General features: G+C 43.8%; 1 protein-coding gene across 4 annotated transcripts in view; it reads right to left on the bottom strand.

The window, feature by feature from the left end:
- WWC1 (WW and C2 domain containing 1) overlaps positions 1–18,972 on the bottom strand; it is a 158,285-nt gene that overhangs the window by 57,637 nt on the left and 81,676 nt on the right. For all 4 annotated transcript variants that reach the window (XM_081503780.1, XM_081503781.1, XM_081503783.1 and 1 more), the window contains exons 3-5: positions 14,989–15,192; positions 3,921–3,997; positions 2,204–2,283 (exon numbers count right to left, since the gene is read on the bottom strand). In XM_081503780.1, the coding sequence (XP_081359906.1) occupies positions 2,204–2,283; positions 3,921–3,997; positions 14,989–15,192 (361 nt within the window). The remainder of the gene's footprint in view (positions 1–2,203; positions 2,284–3,920; positions 3,998–14,988; positions 15,193–18,972) is intronic.

Below are 18,972 nucleotides of genomic sequence, written 5' to 3'. Positions count from 1 at the left end.
CTGATATCAAAGCGGTGAGGGTGGGCAGGCTGAGGGAGGGGGAGAAAAGGAGTCTTGTCTTTGGGGTTTCAGCGTCAGCTTACCAAGCAACAAGAATGATCAATGCTGCTACAGGGTGACAAAGTGGTAAAACAGGTTTGTGGTGGCTCAGAGAATAATGGGAAGTGTTTTAACCAGAAGCTCCAGAGCACCTAGGAATTGGGGGAGGGAGGCGGCGGGGCAGGCATTGGAGGAAGAGGGGAGGGGAGGAAGGAAGAGGAAGGGGGAGGACCCCTGCTCTGAGAGTGAGTAGCCCTTAAATTATGTGCTCAGAACCACTCCACTACCTTGGAAGATTCATGAGGCTATTTGCTTTACAGGAATTTTCTGAACTCACATTACTGCCCCCGGCTGCCCTTGGCACCACTGGAGGTTACCAAGAAGCATAAAGTGCGGCCCCTTGTCCTAATGAGACTAGAAACTGGCTTGAGAGACAGGACTGGCATATGTATATATACACACCTAAACAATATATATCTATATAAACATAAAGTCATAACACATAACACTAAAATGTACTCTATGCAATCTATAACAAAGAGTCATATTTCCTTATATCTTGGTGGCTCACTTGAACAATAGGGGTCTGGGGAGTTGGGGTATGTGAATAGGAACCCACCGGCCCCTTTGGTCAACTCCCCTCGAGACTTGGACTATAAAGAAAGCTGAGCACCAAAGAATTGATGCTTTTGAACTGTGGTGTTGGAGAAGACTCTTGAGAGTCCCTTGGACTGCAAGGAGATCCAACCAGTCCATCCTAAAGGAGATCAGTCCTGGGTGTTCACTGGAAGGACTGATGTTGAAGCTGAAACTCCAATACTTTGGCCACCTGATGTGAAGAGCTGACTCATTTGAAAAGACCCTGATGCTGGGAAAGATTGAAGGTGAGAAGAGAAGGGGACAACAGAGGATGAGATGGTTGGATGGCATCACTGACTCAATGGACACGAGTTTGAGTAAACTCTGGGAGTTGGTGATGGACAGGGAGGCCTGGTGTGCTGCAGTCCATGGGGTCGTAGAGTTGGACACGACTGAGTGACTGGACTGAACTGAACTGAACAACTCCCCTCGATTCATAGGGCTTGGAGATAAACACCCAAAGGCTTGGGGCTGTGGCCAAAGAGTAGCGAGTGTGGTTTGAGGTCTGGAGAATGAGGAGAAGGTACCGTTAGGGAGAGTGAGACGGCAGTGTTTAGAGAAGATGCTGTCTGTGTACAGGTGACCTCTCTGGGAATCTAAGCGGATGGCCCTTAGAACAGAGACATCTACTGACCGTTCTCTTTGGAGCTTCCAGGAGGGCTACGAGGCACCTCTGTAATGACCGTCCCATGAGCCCATCACATGTACTGAACTTGACTCAAAGCACAAGTCTCAGTGATATGAGTGGTTAATAACGACAATAAGCTAACACTCAGGAACATGGACTAGGTGCTTCAGTTTCCCCAACTATACAATGGAGTCAGCTAAAAGCACATTCCTTACAGAGTTGTCATGAGGGGTCACCCAGATAGAAACACTGGAAGTGCTCCTTGGCATGGACTACCTGCTCAATAAATCTCTGCTAGTATAATCATAAAAGTGACAAGGAGCTCATCTTCTTTAAGGAAACGAGAACTGCACATTCGTGGCTGCAAGTAAGCTTCTAAAAGTGAAAACTACATTTGGTCAAAGTTCTGGAAATCTCTTCAGTCACCTGTAAAGCACAGTGTGCATGGCATGGAGCCCACTCTTCTAGAAATCTGTTTGTTGTGGAAGGGATCCTTGTTTCTTCTGGAAGAGTACAAACCAGGGTCATTGCTCACTTTGAGGGGCCATGGAAAGAGCTGGTTTTGTCCCTGTGCGTATCCGATTCTCCCCCATCTACAGGAGGGGAGGAGTCAGATGCACAGACATGCCCGGCGATACTCATTTCTGTGGCTGGCAAAACTCAACTGAATGGAAGAGACTTTAATGACTTCTGGAATTCAGAGGACCATGAGAACCTGAATCGGAAATGAGTCCCTTTTTCTCTTTCTAAACCTCAACCTTGGGGAACAGTCTTCAGTAGAGTAGAACTGGAACTGAATGATTAGAAAGGCTCGTTTCAAGGAAGGTAGAAAGAGAATGAAGGAGAGGGGGGCAGATGAGGGTAATCCCCGTACCCTGCACCACAAGGTGGACTTACTTCTTCAGCGTCTGAAAGCCACGCTCTTTGAACTGTAGCTCCTGTTGGAGGTGAACCATCTCTCTCTTCAGCTTGTTAACCTGGATGGCAGAAGACCACAGCGAGGGTCAGAGGTTGATATTAACCCAGAGCCCCCAGCTGCCCCTGTATAATGACTCAGGTCAACATCCCCTGGGCACCCCTTACTGATGTTGCTGGGGTCCCAGCAGCTGCCCACTCGGTTGGCCTCCCAGTCCGGTGGTCCTGTAGGTCATTCCTAGCCAGCCCTTGCTCCACGGAAACAGGAAATTGACAGGACCTGGCTGACCTGGGCTAGAGTCTGGCCTTCCCCCTGACTAGTTGGCGGGCATCTCTCAAGCCTGGCTGGCTTCTCTCAAGCCATGTCGTTGCCTCTATGAGCCTCTCCTTCCTGTTTCTGACAGATGAAGATAATGGCAATTTCCTGGGCTGGGCATTACTTAAAGCAGGTATTGGTTTCGCTAGTGTAGTGCAGGGAGGTGAGAGGCAACGTAGTCTCTTTATAGGCATGACCTGGCCAGGGAGCCAGCTGCAGCCTGCAGAAATGCTTCAGCTTGCAGTCTTACTAAATTTTTAAAAATTAGTTGCTGATGGGCGTCCCTGGTTGGCTCAGTGGTAACGTATCCACCTGCCAAAGCCAAGAGACACAGGGAGCAACTAAGCCTGTAGACCACAACTATTGAGCCTGTGCTCTAGAGCCCGGGAAGTCCAACTACTGAGCCCACGGACCGCAGTACCTGAAGCCCATTCGCCCTAGAGCCCGTGATCTGCAACAAGAGAAGCCCCCACAATTGAGAAGCCTGTGCACCACAACTAAAGTGTAGCCCCATTCACTGCGACTACAGGAAAGCCCGCGCAGACCAGCAGAGCCAAAAATAAATAAATAAAAATTTAAAAAATTAGTTGCTAATAATTAAACATTGAGCTATTTCATATACGAGGCCTAGATACACAGTTCTTTTATGAACATACTTGAAGATGTGCCGATGCGGAGCCCACATGCCAGCATGGGCGCAAGAGCACAGGGCTAAAATCCCACGACTCCTTTGGACAAGACATACCCTTCTAGGCGACACAGGCCCCTACTGCCTCATCTCCAGCCCCGTCTCCCTCTTCACGTTTTCTCACAGGCGTCTGAATCTGTAGTAAACTCATGTTCACAGCACTGACTTCACCCTGAGACAGTCATTTACGTGCTGGTCTTCAGTCAGGCTCCACATCAGTAAAGGGGGAATAAAACTACCTGTCCCCTAAGGTAATCGGGAAGTAAGACGATAATGCAGAACAAGCAGTGGTTAGGAAGAGTGCACCTTCCACGAAGAAACTGGGGTAAGCCTGAGTCCACTGTGACCCTGAGCGAGTTACTTAATCCCGCCAAGCCTCTGTTGGCTCAACTTTAAAATGCAGATGGTGACAGTGGCTACGTCACAGGGTTGTCATGAGGGCATGAGGTGTTACTCATGAACCATTTAGCGCTACGCCTGGTTACAGTGATTGCCTGTGAAAGGGTAGCTGCTATCAGCACTGCTATTAGTAAAACGAGGGCTACTACAGCTACTGCTGCTGTTATGTAGGGTCTTGTTAGTCAGCATCAGCTGGCACTGCCTGGTCGAAGCATCTACTCTGGTCCTGTGGGTAGGCTAGCAGCCAAAAGCTGCCCCAGGGCCCCCCATCAATAGCATAAGCAGAGAGGACCTACCCGGGATTTTGCTGTGGCAATTTCAGCTTTCAGAATCTCAGGGTCATACTTAGAGCTGGATGACGAACCAGAGACCACTGCAAAAAGAGAAAAAGGAATTCTGTAGATGAAACATATTTTGGTCAAGTTGGCTTATTTGGCCATCTAGATAAACCCAGAAAGGAATGACTATTAGTGAACAACCTAAATGTCCAACAAAGGGAAATTTAGGGTATATACATAAAATGAGGACTGTACAACACAAGTGATTTACAACGATGGTGTAGGGACTTCCTTGGTGGTTCACTTGGTGAAGACTCTGCACTTCCATTGCAGGGGGTGCAGGTTTGATCTCTGATGGGGGAACGAAGTTTCTGCACGCTATGTGCATGGCAAAAAATAAGCAAACAAATAAAGGATGGTGCAGAAGGATACTAAATATTTAGGAGATGCCCAAAACTTACTGTTAAATAAAAAATAGTAATTTATGAAAAACTACAAAGAAAAAATAAATTTGAAAATATACAGAGGTAACACACACACACACATATGTGGAAGAAGACAAGAAAGAAATGGACTAAAAAGATAATATTTATATTTAGAGATTTGGATGATGAATAAAATTAATTTTCATCTTTGTATTTTTCTATCTTTTCTACAATTTCTAGCACAAACATAATTTTCTAATCAGAAGAAATTACTAAAAATACCATTTAATGTACTTTACAATATCAGTTCAGTTCAGTTCAGTTGCTCAGTCGTGTCCGACTCTTTGCGACCCCATGAATCGCAGCACGCCAGGCCTCCCTGTCTATCACCAACTCCCAGAGTTTACCCAAACCCATGTCCATCGAGTTGGTGATGCCATCCAACCATCTCATCCTCTGTCGTCCCCTTCTCCTCCTGCCCCCAGTCCTTCCCAGCATTAGGGTCTTTTCCAATGAGTCAACTCTTCGCATGAGGTGGCCAAAGTATTGGAGTTTCAGCTTCAACATCAGTCCTTCCAATGAACACCCAGGACTGATCTCCTTTAGGATGGACTGGTTGGATCTCCTTGCAGTCCAAGGGACTCTTCAAGAGTCTTCTCCAACATCACAGTTCAAAAGCATTAATTCTTCGGCGCTCAGCCTTCTTCACTGTCCAACTCTCACATCCATATATGACCACTGGAAAAACCATAGCCTTGACTAGACGGACCTTTGTTGGCAAAGTAATGTCTCTGCTTTTAAATATGCTATACATTTAAAGAGGAAAATAAATTACCTATAACCCTATCATCCTAATACAATTATCTTCTCTTCAAGTTACCTTTCAATGTTTACCTACAGTTCTAGCATGCACAGGTATACCTCAGAGATATTGTGGGTTTGGTTCCAGACTCCCATAATAAAGGGATTATCAAAACAAAGTGATTATCACAATAAAGTGAGTCACAAGAATTTGTTTCCCAGTGCCTATAAAAGCTATGTTTACACTATTGCAATCTATTAAATGTGCAATAGCATTATGCCTTAAAAAATGTACATACTTTAATAAAAAAAATACTTTATTGCTAAAGAAAGCTAACCATCATCTGACAATGTCAGGTTGCCGCAAACCTTCAATTTGTAAAATCCACAATCTCTGTGAAGTGCAATAAAACGAGGTAGGCCTGCAGCTATAATCTTAGTGCATTTTAAAAATAGAATTTCTTTGTGTCTTGATAAAGGATTTTAAGGCTTACAAAAATGGACACAGAGTGATCCATCTAAAAGGAAGGAAAATGAAATAAACGTACAGCGAGATTGAGGAAGCCAGTGGTGTGAAGCTGGGCTCACCGCATGCCATGAGGTCCCATTTCTGACCTGCCGCTGCCACAGACCTGGCTCTGAGCTTCCTACCTGCTGATCTGAAGAGGGAAATGGGCTCTGTGTACGACTCATGGTGTCTTTAAACACAACCCCACTGTTCAGGAAAGGGAGAGGCACTGTTCAGGAAAAGGCCAGAGAGGCCAGAGAAGTATTTCTCCTGAGTCCTTAATCTAATAGTCTGAGCAATTTCATCACCTCCCCTTTCTGTTTAACATCGCTTGCTGGGACCTGGATTTTTCTGAGGCTAAAGAGGTTTATTTGGAGATTGCGGGCAATTTTCAGTGTATGGAGATATTAGGAACAATCATGAAGGGGCTGCCGCTCTGCTCTTTGGACCTGGTTTAAATACTGGAGTGGACCTTTTGATTTGCTGCTGTTGTTGTTTAGTTGCTAAATCGTGTCCTAATCTTTTGTGACTCCATTGACTGTAGCCCGCCAGGGTCCTCTGTCTATGGGATTTCCTAGGCAAGAATATTGGAGTGGGTTGCCATTGCCTTCTCCAGGGATCTTCCCGGACCCAGGAATTGAACCTGTGGCAGATTCTTTACTATCTGAGCCACCAGGGGGACCTTTTGGTTATGCTTGTGTAGTGTGTGTGCTCAGTTGCCTCCAACTCTTCGTGACCGCATGGACTGACGCCCACCAGGTGCCTCTGTCCGTGGGATTTCCCAGGCAAGAACACTGGAGTGGGTTGCCATTTCATTCTCCAGGGGATCTTCCAGGGAACAAAACCACATCTCTTGCATCTCCTGCATTGGCAGGTGGATTCTTTACCACTCCACCACCCGGGAAGCCCCTGATTATGCTTTAGGAAAGTTAAAATGAAACACTGGAAAGTCTGGGAAATAAAATTGCTCTGTGTAGAAACTGACAAGATGTCTTGCACCATGGGCAGCATTTCGCCTCTGCTGAGTTTGGAATGATGGTGATGAGGAGGATGATGGTGACTGAGGCTGGACTTTCTCAGAAGAGATGAGTGGCAGGAACACCTGGATAGGAAGGACCTCACAGCCCTTATTGCGAGCATGCAACAGGGACTCCAGATACGTGTTTCATTTCCAGTTTGAAGCTTTCACTTCCTGTGCTCTAACTCCTCTAACTCCGCTGGAATTGGGAGTTTCAGGGGAGAGACTTGGTTGGATACAAAGCTGGAAGCACTGACTTAGGCAAATTGCCCAGATAGGCACTTCCGGACAAAATTTTAAGGTCATTGACAATCTTTGTTACCCACCGATGGTTAGTAAAAACATGGTGAAAAGACAAGGAGAGTCATCAGTGAGGAAACAAGATACACTGAAAAAGGAGTATGCCTGTTCTGTGAGCACCCAATCCTGCAACCACCCTGTTCACCCGTGCTGCTGGGCTTGGCCTTCACTAGGGGAAGTGTTAAGCGGAGCGTGGTAGCAGCCTGGGAGAGCCCATGAAACACAGCAAGTCCTGACCCTAACAAGGAGAGGGTGGCCGTGGGGACCAGCGCTGCCAGGGCAGATCGTGGAAGGCGGGAGTTCTTCCATGGGAACACTCAGAAACCCTCAAGGGAGAACCCGAGAAGGATGAGACTCTGCCAACGGGGCCACCAGGGGCTGGAATTATCACCCTCTGGAGAATCACTGTGACATGTACTGTTTCCGTCCAAAGCTGCAGAAATAGGATGTGGCTTGTTATTTTTTAAGCAATCTTTTTGTTGAAGTAAAAAAGTACATATAGGAATGGAAAAGCACACAAATCATATGTGTGCAGCTTGGTGGACTTTCACAAAAGAAACACTCAAGTGACCAGCACTCCAATCAAGAAACAGGTCATCAGCTTCCTTTCTGTGTCCGTGTCCCCTCAGTTACCCACAACAAAATAATCTCATTCAAACAGGACCGTAGTAGAGATTGCCTTTAAGATCACATCTTTTTCCAGTTTTTAATTTCTAGTCTTTATTCAAGTTATGCATGAACACTTTAACAGTCTATATAAAATGCTACCCATTTTATATATCCCAGATTTGCTATAAAAAAAGAGCATTCCCCAATCCACTTATCTCACTAGCAAAAAAGGAACCATTTCAACGGGTTCAGCCAGTTTCTTGAGCGTCCAACCTTATGTGTCTGATAATATGCATGCATTGCTGTTTCTTAATTTTTTTTTCTGTTTTAGGCATCATTTATTCATTTCTCTCTGGAGGATGGAGTGTTCGCCTCACTCCCTTTCCCAACCCCTACCCCACACAGGGCACCCCCTCTCAGCTCCTCTTCTTCCTTACAGATAAGTCTGGCCAGAGCAACCTTCAGTGTTTGTATTACTTTTACTCTGTAAACACTATTCAGGGCCAAGGCATGTAGCCAACTTTGCTTACTTTTTCTTTCCAGCACATTTTTGGGGTTGTTTTTCTTAAAGTTAATAATTATCATTTTTATGTGTGCTTACTTTCTACAAATTTATCACTGATCAACCTCACACTTGGGCAGTTATCTAAGTCTCCTCTGACTGAGTTCCTCTCTTGGGCTCTGTCTCGCTGGGTGTGTGTCTGTATTCTCCCTGCATGGCTGGCATCCCATGGCTGGACCCCCACTGCCTCCCTCTCGCCTCCTTCCTAAATACCATGTCTTCCCCTCTGTGACTACCTCCTCATTTTGCTAGAATATCACTTCCAGGAGCTTTCTGAGAAAGGAAGCATGAAGGAAATAACACTTTTGGAAAAACTTGTGTGTCGAGTCAGACATGACTTAGCAACTGAACAACAACAACAACATCCATGATTAAAGGTAGTTTTGCTGGATATAGAATTCTGGGGCGGAAATTATTTTCCTTAAATGTTTGAAGGCATTGTTCCATTGTCTTCTAGATTTCCAGTATTACTACTGAGAAGCCAGGAGCTATTCTGAGTCCTGGCCGTTTTTGTGTGACCTAGTTTTTCCTCTCTGAAAGCTTTTAGAATCTCGAATCGTTCCCAGTGTTTGAAGTTGCACAATGATATGTCTTTGGTGTGAGTTAACTTTTATCCACAGTGTTGGGTGCTCACTGAGCGCTTTCAATCTCCTCTATCAGTTCTGAGAAATTTTTCTAAATTATGTCACTGATGCTTCTCTCCCTCTGTTTCTTCTGCTCTATCTGGAGCTTTCATTACTCGGATAGAGTTCTTGGCCTGATGCTCTTTTCCCATCTCATTGTATTTTTGTTCTGCTTTTTAGAAAACTTCCTCAGCTTTACCTTCCAGGCTTCCTGTGGATTTTTCATTTCTACTCTCATAGTTCAATTTCCAAAGGCTCTTTTGTGCTCTCTGAACGCTCCTATTTATAAAATGTAGCATCCTGTTTTACTTTCACGGTTGTGAGCTTTTCTCCATGTTTTCTTCTCCATGCACACTCTCCATTTCCTACAAGGCCTCACCACGGCCAGGTGTTTGTTTCATCTCTACTGTTCATGTAAGAGGCTTTCCATAGATGTCCAGAAACTCAGCCGTCTGCTCACAAACTGGGGACCCAAAAAGCTGGCTGGAGCAGAGTTTGTTGGAGATGGGTTACATGATTCACTGTGGGTTATGTGGTATACGTGATTTAGCTGGACTGTTTCATCCAAGAATCCTCGCTGTCAGTGTTTTTACATCTTTTCTCTTTATTTTTAATGTTATTGATTTACTTATTTTTGGCTGTGCTGGGCCTTTGTTGCTGTGCGGGCTTTTCTCTGGTTGCGGCGAGCAGGGGACTACTCTCTAGTTGTGGTGCTCGGGCTTTTCACTGCAGTGGCTTCTCTTGCTGCAGAACACAGACTCTAGGGCTCACAGGCTTCTCTAGTTGTGGCACATGGGTTTAGTTGCTCCCCGCCATGTGGGATCTTCCTGGACCAGGGATTGAACCCATGTCCTCTGCATTGCCAGGTAGATTCTTAGCCACTGGGCCACTTGGGAAATCTCATCTTTTCTCTTTATATCTCTTTTCTCTGAAAAGAAGAGACTCAGATTCCCCAGATTCTTCTACTGTCCAGCCTGGCAGGCAATAGCCTAGTACTCTTCTGGGAGTCAAGCGGCACATGCCGGTTGGGGTCTCATTCCTCAAGTTCATGTTCCCTTGAATACCATGTTTTCAGTATGGTATACCTCCGTTTTGAACTTGCCTGGTATCCTGTGGTCCAGAGACTCTGTTTTACTCTCTCCTAAAAATAAACCTCCAGTTTTTCATCAGGTTGGAGATGGGCAGTGGCCTGGGTCTCACTGATTTGGGGAAGAGATCTGGTGGTCTGTGTCTCAGAAACAACTTTCCTCCAGTCTTCTTTGAGGGCCTCCTAACTTCACTCCCATTCCACAGAGACAGCCACTGCCTCCAATTCCTGAGGCTTTTGCATGTGCTCCAGGTAGACCAGAGGCCTGTTTTTCCTCACTGTCAGCCCAATTCCTCTTTTCTCTGGTCTATCAGATAGGTTGCTATCTGTCCTTCCGCCTTTAAGTCTCCACATTTTATTGATGCCTTTTCCTCCAAGTCTCCCTGTCCTTGTGCACGTATGCCTTAAAAATCTCTTATCTGATATTTTCTTGGTTTCAGGAATGAGTGAAAGCATGTAGGTGGTTCAACTGGCATTTTTAGCAACAAGGCATCCAATGACTGATTTTCCAAATGGGAAACCAAGGCCTGGAGGAGGAAGGAGCATGGTGAGGTCCTAAAGAACCCAGCTCTCCTGAGCTCTCATCTTTCAGAGGATGGAAGAACCCAGTGCAGCTCCCAAACCTTAGAATTTGACTGGCTGACTTGGGTTAAATTAAGAGAATTGGTTTTGAGGTCAGATACTTATGTGTATAAAAACTAGTTCTGCCACTTTTTAACAGTGTGACTTTGGGGAAGCTACTTTCTCTCTCTGGGCCTCAGTTTTCTTATCTGTAAAATGGGAACAACAGTATCTTGTAGGATTGTGTGTGTGTGTGTGTGTGTGTGTGTGTGTGTGTGTGTGTAGCAAGATTATTTGATACAACATATGTAGATTGGCCAGCATATCGCCCTGCAGAAATTCGATAGATGCATGTTAAATGAGAGTTCTCTTCTCATTCCCCATGGGGTGAGAGACTGTACCAGTGATGACAACAAAGCCTCCATCCCCAAGGCAGAACCCCACCTGTAGCCAAGCCTTATAGTCAAGGCCAGGTGGCAAAACTCTCACAAGCCCTGACAGGCCATCTGAGTTACAGGGAGGTATGTGACCTCACCGGTCTATCAACATGCCAGAGAGCTTGAGTTGGAAGGCAAACCTGGCTTGTCAAACCCTAAGAAAGTCATCAGGAGGCTTGGGTCATGCCTGTTTCACTAGGATGCTTGGGCTTATGGACGCCCCCATCCCTTGCTGATTTGTATCATAGAACTAGTGATCTGAGAGGATTCTCTCTCTTTTTTTAAAAAAAACTTTTAATTGGAGGATAATTGCTTTACAATGTTGTGTTAGTTTTGCTACACAACAAAGTGAATCAGCTATAACATACGTATATCTCCTCCCTCTTGAACCTCCCTCCCACCCCATATCCCACCCCTCTAGGTCATCACAGGTCACGGAGCTGAGCTCCCCATGCTATACAGCAGCTTCCCACTAGCTATCTATTGATTCCTTCTTTAACATTCAAAATGATGGTGTCTTTGAATCTGATGGAGCACTCAGTAGTAGCACTGGAAGTCATATGACAGGACTGCCTCAGTTACTTTCTACCAGGAGTTGTCTATTCATTCTTACTGGTTCCAGGGATTGGTTAAAAATCTTGGTCATTTCGATGTCAATGAATTAATAATATCAAATAAATATTGATATTATTTATTGTGAACTTAAGAATGTGATAACTGCTACTGCAAGTATGAGCCCCATAACACACCGGTGGAAGGTGACACTATTATTATGTCAGTTTTATACTTATTTTTGGCCACACCACACAGCATGTGGGATCTTAGTTCCCCAACCAGGGATCAAACCCCTGCCCTCTGCATTGGAAGCACAGAGTCTTAACCACAGGGAAGTCCCTGTCAATTTTACAGATGAAACACTTCATGCAGAGAGAAGCAGCATCACTTGTACAAAGTTGAACAGCTAGGAAGTTGCATATCCTGGATTGGACCCCAGCAGTCCAGCTACAGAGTCCACATTCTCAAAAGATTATGTAATATATTTCTTGTCAGTAGAATATTTATCGAGCCATTAATATGTTCTAAGGGAATTGTGCTAAGTGGTTTACCTAGACCAGTGGTTTTTGGCTGGGGGTAACTTTGCCCACCCTGGGGCAGTGTCTGCACTCATTTTTGGTTATCACAACTCTGGGTGGGAGATGCTACAGGCAGAGACCAGGAATGCTGTTAAATATCCACAACACACAGGACAGCTCCCACTAAGAATGTGTCATTGCTGCCACTTGGCTCTTTTCCCCGCCCTAGATTTTTATTTTGAAAACTTTGTATCTACTGGAAATTTGAAAGCATAATGTGATGAACATTGATAGATCCTTCATCTAGATCTAACAACTTTTAGCATTTCCCCACATCTGTTCTGTCTATCCCACCCTCCACTCTTATTCTCTCAGTAGGATCCCTGCCTGGATCATAAAAGCCCTCAATAAATAATTATTGGGAAAAACCCATCCCATATCCAAAACCATCAATGAGTCATTGATTTCACTTAGACTGACATCATAGTTTTTTCATTTACTGTCCCCGCCCCCCAACCCCAGATTTTTTTGGAATTAAGTTGCAGACCTGATGTCACACAAATGTCTTAGGAACAGGACATTCTCCTACACAGCTACAAAGTCATTATTATACCTAAGAAAATCCTCCAATTGCCTGAGAATATCTTTATGGCTGCTTTCTCCTCCATCCATGGTCTAGTCAAGGTGCAAACATTTCATTGGGTTTATGCCTCCTTAGACATTTTTTATTTTGTAATCTAGAACATTGCCCCTCTTTCTGTTTTTTACACAGCACTATATTTTGAAAGTGTGTAGGGTAATTATCTTGTAGGATACTGCAGAGTATGGATTTGTCTGGTTGTTTCTTCATGGTTCGATTGAGAGTTAACATTTTTTGTCAAGAATCCTCGGTGATGTTTTTTTATTGCATCACATCAGAAAGTATACAATGTCAGTTTGTCTCATTATTAGTGATGCTAATTTAACCCCTGTGTAAGGTGATGGTGGCTGCAGCTCTTCAATATAAAAAATGCATTTTACCCCCCAAAGTTAGTAAGTTATTCAGGGGGTGATACTTGGGGTCCCTGTATACATCCTAACCTCCAAAATAGGAAGGTTTGTTTTTCTATACACTTGTCACTATTTCAGACTACAGAAAGAAAAAAAAATTCTCTCTTTGAATCTGAATTTCACTAGGGACATTAATATCTCCTTCCAGGGCTCTGGTAAGAATAATGCTATGGAATGAATTGTGTTCCCTGGAAATTCATATATTGAAGTCCTAACCCATATTGTAACAGTATTTGGAGAAGAGGGCCTTTGGGAGGTAATTAGGGTTAGATGAGGTTATAAGGATGGGGCCCTCATAATGGGATTAGTGACCTTAAAAGAGATACCAGAGAGCTTGCTGTTTTCTCTTCTCTCTCTGCCATGTGAAGACACAGTGAGAAGACAGGAAGAGGCTCCCACCAGAACTCAACCATACTGACACCTTGATCTCAGGATTACAGCCTCCAGAACTGTGGGAAAATAAGTGTCTGTTGTTTAAGCCACCTGGTCTGTGGTATTTTGTTGTGGCAGTCCCAGCTGATTAAGACAGATTAAGTGCTAAAACCCTCATGATGGTCTTTAGGACATTATTTGACCTAGAAACAGCTAACGAGTGTAATGCAGTTCTTTTCTATGACCTGAGTTTCTGGGTTTTCCCTGAGTTGCCAAGGAAAAGGGCAGGGCTGGGACAATGAGTAACCTACTCACTGTCTTCCTCCTAGACCAAATTTCTCAAAGTAGGGGCTTCACACAAGGGGAGTGTTTGATGACCCAGCAAAGGCATGGACTTAAAGCTGGCCCCTTGGCCCAAACTGCAGATGTTGGGGGAGAGGATTGTGTTTGCAATGTATCACCTCTCACCAGCTGTAAGACCCTGGGTATGCTATTAATCTTCTCTAAGCTGCAGATTTTTCATCTGTTACAGGAAGATATTAATTGTGCTTCCCCACAGAACTGTTATGAGGCTTAACCGAAATAACATATTCAGACTGTAGGTGAGCATTTAGTAAGCACTCAGTACACATAGAAAAGGATTAGTTATTAAAAATAGTGGCAGAAGACCAAAAAAAAAAAAAAAAAAAAAAAACCCTCAAAACATCAGAAAAGGTCAATGGGCTCTTTGAGAGCTATGGATCTGGCATTTCCCTACACTGAGAATGAACGACTGGGGTGCCTGTTCTCCTCCTGCAGATATGAGGGTGAAAAAGGGAGACAGGAAATTTCCTCCACTAGGAAATACCAACAGATGTATAAGCAGATGTACTGTGATACTGCTATGAACAAAATAAACAGCCATTACAGAGGCTAATGCTGGGGAAGGGCATCTGAGGATGGAGTTGTCAGAACCAAGCCTCTCAGAGGAGATGACTGAAAGGGTGAGAAGGAGCCAGCTGCCCAAATGGATCAATAGAAAATCTTTCTAGGCAGGGGAGCAGCAAGGACAGAAGCTCCGAGGTAAAAAGGTGCAGGGCAGGCTAGGGGAGCAGAATGGGTGTGCTTAGCACATCTAGATCTTAGTGACCGGGAGCATGAGTGGAGGTGGGAGTGGCTGGCAGGAGTCTGATCACATGGGGCTGTGTAAGCCATGGAAAGAGTGATGCAAAAAAAATACATATAACATAAAATTTACCACTTTAATCATTTCAAAATATACATTTCAGAGGCCTTATATACATTTATACTGGTGTGCAGCCATCAACACCATCCACCTCCAAAACGTCTTTATCTTTCCAAACTGAAACTCTATACATTAACCAAAAACTACCCCCGCTTCCCCCAGCCACTAAAGGGCTTCAGATAAGGAGATAGGTAACTCAACTAGCATTTTGAGATGTAAAATGAATGAAAGGAAATGGAATGAAAATGGCAGATGAATCGTAGCAAAGCACAAGCAGGAGCAGGAAAAGGGTGGTGGTTTGTACAAGGAGTGGAGAGGAAAGAACACAGGCAGATCTGAGAAGCATCAAGAAGCAATACATGCAGGACTCAGTGTGGCCATTTCCTCCTCCTTGAGGTCATGTTGGTGGGGGTACTGGTGGTGGGAGGTACTCACAGCTGACCTGGGAGCCAAGCTTGTGCTCCCAGACGGCGTGCAGCTGCTGATACTCCTGCTGTGCAAGCTCCAACCGCTGCTGCTTCACCTGGTAGATTTCCTTTTGTGCACTCAGGGCCTCCTGGGCCACCACCAGGTAATCCTTCAGCATGTGCTCCTGCTCCCGCCGCCATTGTACCCGGGGATCCTCGATCTGAGTGGTTTCTGAAACAGACCCCAAAGATCCTAGATTAGCACCTCAAAAATGTCTGTTGAGTTGGTGGCCTGTAGAATCTACCAGAGAACAAAAAGTGTAATAAACATAAAATCACAATAAATGTAAATGGGTTAAGCTTGCCTATTGAATAGCAGAGACTCTTCATTTGGATTAAGCAAACAAACATTCACAAAAAGCCAGGGTCAATTTCCAAACCTGCAGTTAATCGAAGAATAGCCAGAATGACCAGATGTGAACTCTAATGTAAGACAGAGAGGCTCAACAATATTATAGATGCTTAAAGTCATCCATTTTGGTAACTAGCAAAGGCAAGTAAAATAACTGATATTTCAAAAGATGTGTAGATATACTGTGTCCACATAGTTTGTAAATTAGAACAGCCTTCCTAAAGGGCTACCTGACAATGAAAATCAAGAGCCTTAAAATGTTAATACCCTTCATCCAATAATTCCTCCCATAGAAATTTATTATAAAAAGTAATAAATTCAGGCAAAGATGCATTTGTATAAAATCATCTTCATCATAAACAAGCACTTATTTAATGTTTACTCTATGCCGAGCACTATTTCATTTACTTAGTACCTATTCTAATCCTTAGATCAACTCTATAGAGAAAATTTTTTTATTACCCTGGTTAAACAAAAGAGAACACTGAGACATAAACAGGCTAGGTCACTTGCTCAAGGTCACACAAGAAATTACTGCTCAAATATGTATGCTATATTTACACAATACACTAAAATAGACATTAAAAATAATGTCTTTGAAAAAAATTTTGGAAAAAAAACCCAGAAAGATGCTTACAATAAAAAAATGGGTATAAGTACTGAGGTCTCAACAGAGTTGGAGACAATTTAGCAACTAAACAACAAATGGGTACAAAACTGCATAGATAATTTTGTATTTATCAAAATATATATGTATATTCTCAAACAGATTAGGAGGAAATAGCAAATTATCGACAGTAGATATGTCTTGTTGGTAGAATGCTTTTTCTTCATTCTTTTTTATTTTTAAAATTATGTATCCAATAAAAATATACAGTGATAATTTAGAAAAAAATAATAGGACAAAAAAATGTTTTTAAAAGGGTAGCTGGCAGCTGAGCAGATATGGAAGAGGTCAAAGCAATGTTAATGTCAAAGAATCAATGCCCACTGACTGCCAACTCCTCAGTCATTTCCCAGCTGGAAGGTGGGGTATGGGACGACTGACACACCAGAAATTATATAATCACAGCCATATGGTAAATTCAGCTTGCAGGTAAGTTTTGCTTAGCCCAAAGAACTTCAGTAATTTTGAATTGATTACTGGCATTTAAAAACAAGGAGATTTTTTTTAAATTCATTTTTTATTTTTTAAAATTGGAACATAATTGTTTTATAATATTGTGTTAGTTTCTGCTGTACAACGAAGTAAATCAGGTTTTCAGTGTTAGTTGCTCTTTTTGCATCAGGTATATGTCCACATATAACCCCTCCTTCTTGAGCCTCCTTTCAACCCCCACCCCCACCTCTCCAGGTCATCACAGAGCACTGAGCTGAGCTCCCTATGCTATTCAGCAGCTTCACACTAGCTATCTATTTTACACATGGTAGTATACATATGTCAACGGTACTCTCTCAATTCATCCCAACCTCTCCTTCCCCTACTGGGTCCACAAATCTGTTCTCTACGTCTTTGCCTCTTTCTGTCCTGCAAATAGGTTTATCATATCATTTTTCTAGATTAACAAGGAGATTTATACATGAAAATCCTGATCTCTGGTTGTTTTTTTTTTTTTTTTGATCATTCAGAAGATTTGGCCACCACGGGTCCACAGTCTATCTGCTGCATTCATTTATGTCATGTGTCTGGCTCCTGGGGAATTGAGTTAGAGCCTCCTCTCACAGGTCCTTTCTCTCTCAGTCCTCCTGAATAGGCCCCAGTGAGCATTTCCAATGAAAGAAAGAAGAGACAGGGAGAATGATCACAGAGGGAGCAGGGCCACGTTCTCATGCCTGCCAGTGATCGCTGTGTTACAATGGGCAGGTTGCTTAACCTCTCTGAATCTACTCTTCTGATCGTTACAGAGAATAAGAGGCGCCGCCTCACTGCTTCCCTGGAAGCTGTAGAGCACTCACTTACACCCCGGTAAAGTAAACAGATGATGGCGATGGCGAGAGTACAGCCAAAACTATTCACTGAGACCAGTGTTTGAATTATCTGCGAATAGCTGTTCTTCAAGCTCTCCTCCTCCCTCTTTCTGGGAAAGAAAACAAGGTGTGAAGATGGCCTGTTTGTCCTGAGCTAATCACACTCTGGGGAGGCCCTCCCTTCCTTAACTTCCATCTCACCAAAATAGACAACTTTGCACCAGGGCAGGTTCTTAGAGACCCCCTTGGTCGACTATTTATTTCCTTGTTTATTTATTTACCTGGCTGTGTCAGGTCTTAGCTACATCATGTGGGATCTTCCGTTGTGGGCACAAACTCTCTAACTGTGGCTTGAGGGGTCAGCGCCGCACGTGGGCTTAGCTGCTCCGTGGCATGTGGGATCCTAGTTTCCCCACCAGAGATCGAACTTGTGTCCCCTGCTTTGCAGGGCAGATTCCCAACCACTGGACCACCAGGGAAGTCCTTGATCAACTATTTTTCAGTTCTTATTTTTATTAAAGTTAAACATGCTGCTGCTGCTGCTAAGTCGCTTCAGTCGCGTCCGACTCTGTGCGACCCCAGAGACGGCCGCCCACTAGGCTACCCGGTCCCTGGGATTCTCCAGGCAAGAGTACTGGAGTGGGTTCCCATTTCCTTCTCCAAGGCATGAAAGTGAAAAGTGAAAGTGAAGTCGCTCAGTCATGTCCGACTCCTAGCGACCCAATGGACTGCAGCCTACCAGGCTCCTCCGTCCATGGGATTTTCCAGGCAAGAGTACTGGAGTGGGGTGCCATTGCCTTCTCCAAAAGTTAAACATGGACATAGTTTAATCATTCAGCATGTCACAAAATCAGCTCCATACAAAATCATCCCTTCATCCCCTTCCCCTTCATTCACTCTCTCCCTAAAAGGTAGCTACTTACAACAAACGTTTAATTGATTGAATACAACCATCATTGAGACCCAGTTCTCCTCCGCCCCCCCCCCCAGGCCCCAAACCTCTACCTACAAATACACCACACCTTCTCCATACAGCTCACAGTTCATGGGCTTCACATACTCCTCACCCCACCACACGCCTGCTTTCTACATGCACCACACAAGCACCCATGTGACTAACACTACTAAATTCTCCAAGGGCTTGAATTACAATTGTCTTAAAAATAGCTGAATATCTGGAGAAAGTCCAACCTTGTTGCCATGCAAAGGAATGCAAATGAAACACAATGAAGGAACAGTTTAAACCTGTGATGAATGTATCAAAAGTAAAGAAGTGAAATTAGTCATATACTGATCAAGGTATGAGGAAAACAGTACCCTCATTGCTTGTAGTAATACAGATTGACTTGATCTTTCAGAAATATTATCAAACTAGGAAGAGTTACCAGAAGTCTCACAAGTGTCCATAACCTTTCACTTGGCAATCCTACATTTGGAAATGTAACTCCAGGAAAGTATCATAGAAGAATAAAGCAATATTCTTAAAGACTCTCCCTCAAGTGTTATTTTTTATAACAAACAAATGGAAAGAACCCAAAAGGTCAGTTGTAAGGAATATTATGCTACACTCATTTTATGTGTCATAATGTATTGATGCATCTGTTTGATACATTAAAAATGGCAAATATGAAG

Source organism: Giraffa tippelskirchi, chromosome 6, assembly GCF_054371585.1.
Source record: "Giraffa tippelskirchi isolate mGirTip1 chromosome 6, T2T-mGirTip1v1.2.pri, whole genome shotgun sequence".
NCBI lineage: Eukaryota > Metazoa > Chordata > Mammalia > Artiodactyla > Giraffidae > Giraffa > Giraffa tippelskirchi.
The sequence above is the reverse complement of the archived record's forward strand: the minus strand, read 5'-3'. Positions and strand labels throughout refer to the sequence as shown.